A 13324-nucleotide genomic window follows, 5' to 3' on the forward strand; every position below is an offset into this window, starting at 1 on the left:
AGGGCGATGCAATGTGAGACTCAACTGGCCATTGCTGGCATTGAAGACGAAAGGGGACCAAGGAAAATGGGCCACCTCCAGAAACCAGAAAGAGCAAGGAAATGGGTGTTCCCCAAGATCATCCAGAAAGCCCTGACAGCAATTTGATTTTAGCCCAGGGAGACTCGCGTCAGACTTCTGACCTCCAAAGTCCTTACTGTGTTACGCCACCACCTTCACAGTAATTTGACACAGCAGCAATAGGAAACTAACACAATACTCCTGTATTATTGCATACATACTAAGGGCATATAATCTTTGTGAACTTCAGTCTTTCTTCAGTATGGGTTGGCCATGGTCAGCAGCCAAAGGCGTTCTGATTAGACTGTTTCTCTATTTTTGTATTAAATCAGGGTTAACTTCACCTGTAAAAGCTTTTCCCAAACTGTATGTCAGTGTTCCACTCAAGATATAAATTGGTGTTCTGTGGAAGAGAAAGGAAGTGACGTCAATAGTCTTAAATATATGAGAAATAATATTTATATATTGATTGAAAATCTGCCTTTCAGAAAGTTGCCGTATCTAAGAATGTGAGGACCTGGTATGAAGGGGTATTTTAAGCATGTGACATCTGATTAGAGCATCAGTGCAAAGGCAGCACTGCCCAGAGGTCGCAGTGATGCGTCATCAACTCAGGGACTGATGGTCACTGTTTCAGGCCTTGTCTTTTCATATCATGTTTATCATCTTTTTGTCATTAAAATAAAAATAAATTTATCAATTAGTTTTGTTATAAAGAGAAAAACAAATGATCATTCTTTAGCAATTAATTTATCTGAGAGATCATTTTTGGTGTTCTACTTTAATCCGTGCACTCATTCTGTCTTATAAACCCCTATTACTGCTCTGCAATGCACCATTTAAAAGTTTTCATTATTAATTAAGTCTGGGAAATGCTACACTATAAGACTAACAGTTTTAACTTCTGTGAAGGATGAATAACTATCAATGATAAAAAAAATAGAAAGCAGATTTTCTAAAATGGCTTTATTTTAAAAACCTATACAGCTTTGATTTAATAAAAAATATTGCCATGAAATATCTAATTATACAGCAACAGAAATAAACCCCCAAATACAGTTAATTAGAGGTTATCCAAAAATAAATTCACAATTTTAAAGTTGGAATACACATGCTTTTTTTCAAATAAACAATTTTAAAACTGTTTCAGATGGTTTTCATCTTAAAATATCCAGGCTACACATACTTAATCTTTTGAACTAAAACCAGACAACCTCTCAGTAACTTCACAAATAAGTGTTTCTATTAACCTATAAAAGAAAATAACCCCCAAACCCTTCAATTACTGATTTAGTCACAAAATGCTAACAAAGCCAAGTAAATCATTGTTTTAAAATGTGTACCTCTTGAAAATGAAATCTACATCTGAGTTGTGAAGCATAATAAACTTTTTATAGAAGTTGAGCCTTCATGACTAGTCAATTTATTTTCTATCAAGTGCACCCTATTCAGACTACTTTCACAATATCTCTTAATCCTGAAAGAATGTGAGGTGTTAAAATAGGAAAACCTTCTTTGGCCCTATAGATAGAGAGGTACCTTAAATGTAAACAACTGCAATGAGAGCCTTCTAGATGTGGGCACCTATGTCTTATATAGAGTTGGAGATGTATTTCCTTGTTTCTCAAAGACATGATAATCTCCTTCCCAATAATAAAAGATCTGATGTACTGAGATTTGTTTTCAAATGCCATAACAATCAAAATTCACGTATACATCTATAAAGAATAGTTTCAAAAGATCAGAGAAAAGCATTATATAATGATACATCATAGGCTTTATTAATGGTAAATGTTTGCATTCATTTTTAAAAGCTTAGCTCTTGCTAAGCATTTTTAAGCAAAAGCTAATAAACGAGAATCATTTGCCATACGAAAAACTATATTCACAAACAAGACTTTAATCAAGTGAAAACTAAAAAACACTGGAAAAAATACAAAACACTGCTGAGTCGATTAAACCGCCTTCTATCGCTAAATATATTTAGAATGACACAAGCAGATTGAACAGAAAATCAATTTTGTGGACTCAGTCTAAGTAAGACCAGCGTTAAGAGTGTCATGCAATTCACGATTTTCTTTGAAAAAAAATTTTTTTTAAACCAAATCTCTTGAACAAAAGGTCTTCTTTTCATTTGAGGTGAAGACAATCTGTTTTCCAAACGGATTCTCCTTTTATACTAAAATAGCAAACTGTATGAACTCTAGCTCCTCTTCCCAGGTGCTACTTATACATGACTTTGCATAATGACTTAACATAGAAGTACTTTCCTGTTAACAGTGTCATGGCCATAAATAATCCATTTAAAAAAAAAACAAATGATCAAGTGCAAATCTAAGAAAACTTCCTTTAAAGAATTACCCAAACCCAGCACACAAGCAGGATCGCTATTACACGAGCTAAGAAGTACAACTTATGAACGTGTGTATGATGATAAACGCACACTAAAGACCACCTTCTATAAAGTTTTAGTAGTGTTGCCAAGTTAATAATTCCTTCAAGGCACTGAAGAATTATGTAGATGGATTTTCCAAAATATAACTAACAATTGCTTAAATTGTTAAAAAGCCCTGAGTCAGAACTTTCAATAGCTTCCTGAAATTACAGATTTCAGACACAATGGCACATTTGTTTATTGTATAGAAAATTACAAGACCATTTTGCTTTTTGGAGGAAAGAAGTAATGTTTATGAAACAAAATCAGACAGACTGCACAAGAAAAGTAAAATATTCAGCAATATTATCTTTCTTACACATTTTGTGTCAATTGTAACTTGTAGTTATGGATTTAGGCACCAAATTGATGTGGCAAGTCACCTTTCTTGTACCTACTGCTTCCTCAACAAAATAAAAATCTCAATTTTAACCTCAGGTTTCCATCTCCTCCTTAGTCACAAATATGAATAAATGCTGGAAAACTAATACTCTGACAGAAAAAGAGGTAGAAAATTCCAAGGTAGCAACTTACAATTTTAATTCACCAGTTCTACTAACTAGTTAATATTTTTATACTCTAGTTGCACCCACTACAAACCATTTATCAGCAAATTGAGGCTCAATCTAAAAAATTTTCCCCCTCACTGCAGCAAAGCAATGTATACATGAGACAGCATTAAATAGTTTTTCTTCAAATTTAATGTTTTGAAGAAGTACAACTGTAATTAATACTGTTATAGTTTTATATATATGTTAAAGTTCCAAGGCTATACATGATTATCAAGTAATATCAGTAAGCATTCCTATCATAATATTCAAGCAAATAAAATTAGGTTGCCTTTTTGAGAGAAAAATACATTTTGAAACAGTTACAAGTAGACTTAAAGAAAACTGACATTTTCAACAAAGAGGCACGCAAAATTTGCGAATATCTATTACCTTCCCAATTTAGTACAAATTCAAAGCTAACCTAATTCTAATGTTTAAAATGTGTTTCTCCCCTCTGGCTCAAAATGAAATAACAAACCCTTCTAATTAAAAGATATTTAAAACCTACTCAATTACAACTGATGATAATTGGGAGGGAGGGGAGAAATTCTGTCTCCCTCAGATTTGATATTTACCATCACTTTAGACCTTGCAAACACAAACAAACTCTTAAGATAATTCAGGTGTTTCTTGATTTATACTTAATCAAAATTCTATTCCACTGGAGGAGGGAGAGGGGGGTTGTTGCTTAATGGGTACAGAGTTTCAATTCTGCAAAATGAGAAAGTTCTGGAGAGCTGTTTCACAGCAACGTGAATATACTTAACATTACTCAACTGTATGCTTAAAACTTGTTAGGAGAGTAAATTTTATGGTTTGTGTTTTTAACCACAATTTTAAAAATGCAAAAACTTCTATGCTGAAATTCAATTTTTACACAAATTATTCCTATAAATATTTTAGATACTCTGAGAGGGTAAGTGGATAAATGCTTTTCCTTTCGGATCTTTTTTTTTAAGCAAGCTGTTCTAAAGTCTACAATTTCCAAAGCAATTATCAATGAAACTACACTAAAAACTGCCTGAAAGACCCTTCATTCAATTGAATATACTCTCTACACTTACTGCTTTGATAAAATCTACATGATCCCCATTTTTCTCTAAACTCAGAAACTGACTTTTCTTTCTTACTTACCGCAACCCCTGCCATCCTCCCTATCCAACTCCATCACCAATTGTCCTAGTTCGTAAGGTTAAACATTTCTTAGTCCAAAAAGGTCCAAAACTCATAACAAACAAACAACAGCAATTGGGCAACACATAACTAGACAGTCTATTTCTACCATGTAAAAATGACCTAGAAAGCTCTGAAATTTGAATTGGATAAATCTTAAGCAGCATGCATTGCAATATGCTAAAATGCTCTTACAGGCTAAAGCCATCAAATATATAAATTTAAGAAAGTTATTTTCAACATTATCAATTAATTTTATGCCTCGGGAGCTAGACAGTTAATCTGCAATGTTTAAAATTACAAATAACCGAGCATAATTTGGCCAGCTAAACTAAAACACTTGTGTAATATAATATTCCTACACTAATACAAAATGATCTTCTCTTGAAAAACTTTCTTGCTCCCAATAAAATTAAATATGTATATAGTATAAACAGTAAGAATGTTAAATTATGTGAAGAAAAACTATTAGAATAGCACCATCTGGTAAGTTGTATCTATGTTTTGGGTAACAGAGCTGACAATGTTAGAAGAATAGAAGAAAAAAAAATGTGGTAGGAGTGAGGGGGTACAGAGAGGGAATCCAAATACTACTTAATGACAAGTCTTCCAAAACATTAGGAAGAAATGTTATCAGTGTCTTTAGATCCCTTCTTTTTGAAGGGAATACTTCAAATATACAATGGCTGCATGATAAACTCTGTATGTGCTTAGAAGCTGACAATTTTTTCATTGTTGTGTACCTTGCCCCTGAAGCCCAATAAATATGTTTCTGAATGAATGCATGTCAGTTTTTTTTTTTTTTTAAACGAATCTAGGAAAAGAAAAAGCTCTTTTGAGGCACAAGGTAAAGAGATGATAATGACAAGGAAACATCCTAATTGGGAAAGTACTGCTGAGGTAGCAGTTTCACAGAGTTAGAGCAAGGTCATTAAATAATTAAGTTCTTAATCTTATTCTCTCTCACAAACTGAAAATAAGTTTAAAATAATTTTTTAGGTGCTTGAAAACATGAATAGAGAAACATTTTCTTTTCACTAGACAAATTTCAATGTGGTACAAACAAAGAAGCACTATAATTATAGTGACTTTATGACTTTTGTAATAGTTTATAAGTTATTACATTTTTAGTATGGAGGAAATAAACTAGTCTGGAAGATGAAACTGCCTTTTAGGGATGTAAGTTTAAGCACTGCAGCTCAGAAGACAGACAATAAGAATTTAAGTGAAGTGAAGCTCCTGACCATACAATTCTCTGTTTGGCCAAGCTATGCATGAGTCAGCTAGATGTTCCCTCCTTACAAGCTGATCTACTGGAAAAGAGATGGGCAGCCTCTGGCATGAAGAGAAAGAAAACCCTGACTTACATTGTTTTCAGATCTGAAAGAAAACAGTCTGTCTGTCTCTTTATGTGAACATCATCAGACAGATATTCTATCTTTTCATAACTTCAAAATATGCCTTAATCAACAGCCTCAGTGGCTCATTATTTGATAAGTGAGTAGAGACGATATAAATTTTCAAATTTAAAATTTATAAAAATTTTACTGTTCTAAATAAGCCACTCAGCTTAAACACAGATACGGAATTACCGAGACTGTAAAGCCAGGCAGCAAAGCACACCATTGTTCTCACCAGGACTTGCAGAGGCGGCAGCCATTAATTAGCCAGAAATACAATGCTGTGAGGGCTAGAGAATTCGTACTTTCAAATTTAGCTGTTGCAGCAGGAAAACTGAAATAAGAACCAGGTTCAAAGGGGAAAAAACTGACAAAAAAGATAACTATCCTTAGGAGTTAACTTATACACAGTATATAGTAGATACTATTGTAAACAGCTGATTATTTATATAATTATAAATATATATTTATTTATAATCTAGCAGTAATGAACCGCAAAACACTTATTTATGTGTATATTCATTTTAGACGCTGAAAGATTACTCATTCTAAGGAGAAAAAATAATTAGATGTTCTAGAGTAAACAAAACAAAACCACAGGTAATCAGACATATTTCTGTAAATGTCCTAGTCATTCTTTCTAAAGTAAGTATCTATCAACTGGTTATTTACTAGGTCTTGGATATTGCTGGCAGTTGAAATAACATCCCCATCGTTAGGTATGAAGAGACCCTGTTCTTTATAGTAAGCTCTACTGTCTGAGAGAGAACGGAAGCGAGGCCTATGATGAAGGTAGAATCAGTAACACTGGCAGAATTAACAGACACGGAGGAGAAAGGACTGCTGCCTTTGGACAGTTCATTACCCTTCTCAGATCACTGCTACTCAGCACGTTAGAGAAGCTAAACTGAACCTCAGAGACCCAAACAGGGCAATAACATTTCACTGGTCAGATCAAGCCTGGATAAGTAACTACTGGGGAAACTGAGGCACACTTCCCACAGACAGTTTTTTAAAAGCTGGCTGAACAAAACAGTGTACAAATTAATAAAAGAAAGGCAACCGTTAACAGTCAGTTAATAGGTGCTCTTTTATTGGATGACTCCCCCCACCCCCTTCAGTTCCCCACTATGATTGCTTATTTTTCCTTTTCATGTCTATCAGTCATTTTGAAACTGGCAAGTTGATTCAAGTTAAACAATTTTCCTTTGAATCCAGAAAATAAGTTAAATGCAAACTTAATATTCTCTCATTCTATATTTCCATGTACTCTAAGAATTTAGAAACAATCACTTGATAACTTTATGTTATCTTAAAAAGAGACTCCTCTCTTCAGTATTCCCTTAACCATGCAGAACTTGTACTATAATTTTATCGTTTAACATACATGACATAATGGTTTGACTTCCCCCTTTCATTTGATGCATGACTTTTCTGAGTACCTCTATCAGCTCACTGTGTAAAATCATGATAAATTGAAAGACAGCTGATCATAAGGAAGTATATCTTTTGAGGTCTAACAAACTTATAAACTATAAGAGAAAATGCAATAAAAACAAAAATAACAGGAGATCCTTAAAGGATTTTCCCCCTTAGAAGTCAAAGGTAAATCACCTATGAATTACATGGATTTGATGTTTCAGATTTAAAGGAAAAAAACAAAAAACACAGCTTCAAACACTGTTTTGTAGAGTTTTTGTTGTTGTTGTTCTGGTACATTTACAGTCTAATAACACTCTAGTAAAGAAACTATGATATTAAAAATTAATTCATTAGAACCTCCAACTAGCTCACTAAGATCTCATGACCAAATACTTTAGCTAACAAAACACACTGAGTTTTTAAGTTAATACAAAAGAATCCTTCGTTCAATAGCCTTTCGACAAATAGGACATTCACTCATTCGGTCTCCACAGAGCTGGCACGTTCCATGGCCACAAAGGAAAATCATATTCTTCAGACGATCCAAACACACAGGGCACATTGTCTGGAATGTGAGATAACAAATAAAGTAATAAATGCTGAGATATTTTCTATTTTAAAAGTGTAATGTAACAACTCTGTAACATCATTAATTTTCTTTTATTGTTTTAGTCAAATAATCTTTTGTTGCTTTAAAATTTTTAAACAGTTAAAATATCCTTATAAAACAGAAATATTGGTTGTACTGTCAGGTCAGTATAAAAGGTACTATCTAAAATAAATATTACATAAAACAAATAGTATATAAAATTAAAAATTCAAATGCCAAAATCTAATAGGAAAAGGATGAAAATAGCCCCATTCAGTCTGACTCAGATTCTCCAACTCTAGGTACTATGCTGTTCTCGCATGAAAATAACACAATGTATGGGTGGGGGGGGAGCAGTGAAGGGATGTTGCTGAGAACACACACATACCAAGCACCATGCTGGATATGATCCAGTCTCAAGGCCTACATCACTCCCACTTCAAAAAAGAGGAAACTGAGGCTTAGTGGGGTTAAAGACTTCCCAGGGCAAGCTATAATGTGAACTCAGTTCCGTGTGGCCCCAGAGCTCTTGCTTTTAAAAATGATGCTGCACTGTAGTACTTTCAACGTAGACCCCCTTAGTTAAAAACAATTAACCTTAGTTATATATTGTTAAATGTAACTTAATCAACTTAGAAGAATTAAGGAGGACACTTCTGTGAAGTTTTCTAGAAAATCACATATTTACTTACAAAGCACATTTTGCATTTTATATTCATAAAAACATATTTTACCTTAATATATCATAATACTTCATGCTGAATTAGACCTTTCCCAAATAACATAGAAATGAAATAATTAAATTAAAATGTCTAGATTAATAAACCAGGCCTAAAGCCTATATGAAAATGTGGTAACCAACTCTGACAATACCAGAAATCATTGTGAAGAAAACAACAGAAAAAAAGAACCATAATCTAACTTGCTAGCTCCATTCTTCCAAAGTAAATTTTCACATTTATCCTTGAAGTTTTGAGAAGCAAATTTGTAGAAAAATCGTAACTTTTTTTTTTAAAAAGGCAAAGCAGCTTTTTAAAATTAAATTAGTTTCTTTTTCATTAAACTTTCCAGAGGTCTATGTAGTTAATTAATAACTTCCAAAAGTAAACACATCTGTGCAGTCTGGGTTAAGTTACTTTGGATTAATATATGCTTAATAGCACATAAAATTAATTTTTGTCTTTTAAAGAGACATTGGGGTAACAGAAAGATTGGAGATTTAAAATTTAAAGAGAGACTTATTCAGATGCTTTCTCTTGGTAACCTTGAAGGGGTCCCTGAAAGAAACTCCAACATTCCACAGAAAATAAGTTTTAACTGTTTAAATACTTTAGTGATGAAATATGGCCATGAAGATTATTTAAGAAAGAAAACACTTCAGATAGAAAAGACAAGAGTGAGACTCTTAACAACATGGCAACACTGATGTGACTGCCAAACTAGAGAAAGAACACCCTTTGCTACTCAATCTTTTCATTTGATTCAATCCTTTGAATCAAATCAGATTTAACTGGTGGGTCAAATGGTAAGCTAAGGGGGAAAAAAAGACTTTTTTATTACCAGATACCTAAAAATTTTAGGTAACTTCATTTTACTGTTGCTTTTATTAAATATTAAGCAGATATGAAAGAGTACTTCTGTTGGTATGTATAAGATATAAAGAACAATATAACCACCACCCACCTTAACACATGAATATATATCCTCCTCCACCCCTCACTGATAACCACTATTCTGAATTTTGCATTTATTTACCTTTCTCTTGTTTTCTTTTTCTTTCTCTTGCTTTTCTTTATGTGTGTGTGTGTGTGTGTGTGCGCGCGCGCGCATTCTTTTCTCCTTTTTACTGAAGTATCACATCTATACAGAAATGTGCACGATCATAAATGTATAGTTTAATAAATGTTCACAAACCGATCAAATGCAAGTAATCAACTTAGATCATGAAATGGAACTATCAATACTCTAGAAATTTCCCTCGTGCCCCCTCCCAGCCATCTCAGCCAAAAAAAACCACTACCCTTGATTTCAATCACCATCTGTGTGATTTTTTTCTTCCAAGTTTACATCCCCAAACAATATCCTATTTAGTTTTACGAGACAGTGACAAACTTTCCCAAGGTGTTTTTACTAATTTATATTCCCACCAGCACTGTATGAGTTATGGCTGCTAAGTATTTTGCCTAAACACTTGATATTGACAGTTTCTAACATTTTTTTCCCCTCAATCTGATAGGCAGGAAAAGATACCTCAGTGTGGTGTAGCATTTTTTCATGTTGGTCACTGGTGCGTTTCCTACTTTGTAAAGTACTTGATGAAATCTTCTCATCAGACTTTGCTGATTGCAAATATTCAAACACTACAAGTGATACACTAATATGAACCACGCTTACTACAGAAAACACTAGTAATTTTATAGAAAAAGATGAAATGCCGTTCTTCGAGTCACTGTTCACCATGAAGAAATCACTGTTACCTGCTCTTTAATGTCCTGTAACTGCTGCTGCAGCTTCTGCACGTCTGCATTGACGTTGGTGTTATCCTTATCCTTTTGTAACACCGGAATATTCCCACTTGCTATATAGTACAGATAAAGAATCTTAATGTTACTGACTGTTTTGAAGCAAGAATGATTCTTTATTTCTAAAATCATTAGTTTTATTTATTAAAAACACAAGACTATTATTAGAATCCTCTTAAAAAATTTATTTTCCCACGTGGACAACAGAAACAGCAGTGACATCCATGTTATACTCCTTCATTTATAATCTTTGGAAAACAAATAGGTTTACACATTAATTTCTAATTATATTTAACTCAGCTAGACAATAGTCCACACACAGAGTACTGGGTTTTCCAAGGCTCTCCTTGTTTTGTTATTGATCTGAGATTAGGAACTCCATGAAAGAAAGGTCATGCTCTACTAAATGGAAGGAAATTTTTTATTTCCCTTTTCCTACTCTCTAGATTCTTGGTCTTTTACTCTAGTTAATCTGTCCCCAGGACTTTTATCCTGCCCTATCGGTGATAAAGAAAAAAAGCTCTGGGCATAAGTAGCTACGCTAATGTTCTTCCTCATCTGCACACAGAACAAAGAAATCAAAGAGACCATCCAGCTTATGTCTAGTGCAGAGATGAAAAATATTTTTATACAGCTGTACTACAGGTGACCCTTGAACAATGCAGGGGTTAATCAACAAATAACATAGTCTGCCCTCCACATCCATGGTTTCTCTACATTCCCAGATTCAACCAACCACACACGGACCGTGTAGTCCTGTAGTATTTACTACTAAAAAATATCCAAGTTTTGGGAGTTCCCTGGTGGCCCAGTGGTTAGGATTCCAGGCTTTCACTGACATGGCCCAGGTTCAATCCCTAGTTGGGGAACTGAGATCCCGCAAGCTGTGCAATATGGCCAAAAAAAAAAAAAAAAAAAAATCCAAGTTTAAATGGACCCTGGCAGTTCAAATCTGCGATGTTCGAGGGTCAACTGTACTGAAAAGGTTGAAGGTAAATAATTTACTTTTCATCTTTCCCCTTGTTCACTGGGTTACACTTCAGTTTATCTACAGTTACTCTGTCACAAAGAATTACTATTCCATAAAATACTTAAACAAATGAGGTAAACCTATTTCATTAAATAATGAGGTTAATACTTGTGTAAATTGAGAAAATAATTTATAATATGATGTCCTCCCACCCTAAGACACAATAAATTTCATCTGAAAAATAGCCAGCAGATTTTCTTTAAGCAAGAATACTACAATGCTCCTTATAACACACATGGAGGTTTCTTAAAAGACTAATGTTTAAAGGTCCATAATCATATTACAAGTTAGAAAAATACAATTTCAGGTTTCTAATCATGTAACAAGAGCAAAACCCTACCCGTTCCTTGTAGATTCAAGTCACATACCTTCTGTTTTACAAGGAGACAGTGTACTATGAGAAGACATGTCTATGAAAGTCTCAATAAGAAAGCGAAGTAAGAAAATCCACTTACAGATATCATCAGTGGCATCCTCTGAACTTTTCCCTCCACAACACATGATGAAGGGCACTCTTCGTTCAACTACTGCCCGACACTGCACACACTTTTTCATCAGATTAGCACAGTCTGGAAACAGCAATAGGACACTTCTCACAAAAGAGAACATGAACAGGGTTGCCTTCCTCTGCTCATTTTTCATAACTTAAATTTAACACTGAGATAAACACTAAGTTATATCAATACACAATTCTACCTTCTTAAAATGTTATCAACCTAAGAATGTATATTTTTGATTGGTAGCCTCTAGAATACAGAGCCCATCATCATGAAACTAATGACATTTTCTAATACATTGGAATAAATTGTGAGGAGGAGGAGGTTCTAAGTTTTTAAAAAATATGTAACGTAAATATTTCAAGATCTTAAGGCTTGAGAATAAAGGAGGGAGATACCTTTCATAAATTTAACTACTACAACAAGAATTATAAGGCTGCTCACATGATACTTTTTTAAAAAATACTTCCTTTTGTAAATCGCTTCTCTCTTAAATTCCTAAAATATGTTGAACAATTCTCTCCCTTCTATCAGACTGATGTAATCTAACAAGGAAATTGCTTAGTGACTACTTTTTTAATGTAGCAGTCAGGAAAATATCAAAAATTTATCATAATGGACTATCTTTCTAATACCTATATATCGGTAGAATGCTTCCCCATTCCAAGAAGGAATACCCAGGCACAATTCGATGTTATGGATTATTACTACTACACCTAAAGTTGTTAATTATAAAATAACACAGTGTTTCAACATTCTTTCCCATTAGCATTTATTATGAAAAGTATACTCCATATCTTAGCCTATATACCAAGTGTCTTTGTCATTTCAAAAACAGGAAAAATAGCAAAAACTGTGGCAGGATGTCTTATGACAAGACAGTAAACCTTAACAAAGCACAAAACCACCAATGTGGACAAGGGGGTCACATACTCCCAACAGTACTTATGCTGGTGGACGGAGAATAACAATTCTCTGTCAAGGCCGATCCCGTGCTGAGGCCTAAACAGAGATGGGTCTGATGCTGGCCTAGGCAAGATGCACTAGGCAGGAGCTAATGTTAGTAGATACCTGGTTTGGGGTTTGTCTTCAATCTGAGGGCAGGTGTTTTTTCTTGAATTTAAAGAATTAATTTAATTGCCTGAGTATATAATATGTAACCACAATTATTTTAAATTCTTGTAGCTATTAAGTTAGGTTGTTATATTGTTTATATAAAATCTTTCTTCCATCCCTCCAAAAGGGATGTAATTTCCCCTTCCTTTGATTACTGTGATGTGGGGACTGGACCACCTGCTGTACTGTATACTCCTTGAGAAAGGGACATTTTCCACCTCAATTTCATCTTCCCTAGCAAATAAATGTTTACCAATGGTCTGTAAAATGGAGGAAACTCTACTTCTTAGGTTTCTTGTAAAGATAAAAGAGGAAACACTCAGAAAAAGATTAAAATGCCTGGTACAAATTAAGAGCTCAATAAAAGTTAGCTGTTGCTTTTGTTACATTCTAAAGCAAAAATAATGTAAAAACGTTGGGAAACTCCTGGGGGAAAATATTACTTTAAGGCTCTAGAATCTGTATTACCAACTACTAACTATAACCAGCTTTCAAGTCACTGTGGTCTCTGACAGGGTCAGCAAACCCAA

General features: G+C 34.0%; 1 protein-coding gene across 1 annotated transcript in view; it reads right to left on the minus strand.

Annotated features, from left to right (window-relative positions):
• Positions 1-2675: 2675 nt before the first annotated feature.
• The window catches only part of MIB1 (MIB E3 ubiquitin protein ligase 1), a 118462-nt gene continuing 107813 nt past the window's right edge, over positions 2676-13324 (minus strand). Inside the window, exons 19-21 of the mRNA XM_030842663.3 lie at positions 11637-11750; positions 10107-10207; positions 2676-7605 (exon numbers count right to left, since the gene is read on the minus strand). Of these exons, the coding sequence (XP_030698523.1) occupies positions 7465-7605; positions 10107-10207; positions 11637-11750 (356 nt within the window). The 3' untranslated portion in view covers positions 2676-7464. The remainder of the gene's footprint in view (positions 7606-10106; positions 10208-11636; positions 11751-13324) is intronic.

This window comes from Globicephala melas, chromosome 13 (genome assembly GCF_963455315.2).
Source record: "Globicephala melas chromosome 13, mGloMel1.2, whole genome shotgun sequence".
NCBI classification, from domain to species: Eukaryota; Metazoa; Chordata; class Mammalia; order Artiodactyla; family Delphinidae; genus Globicephala; species Globicephala melas.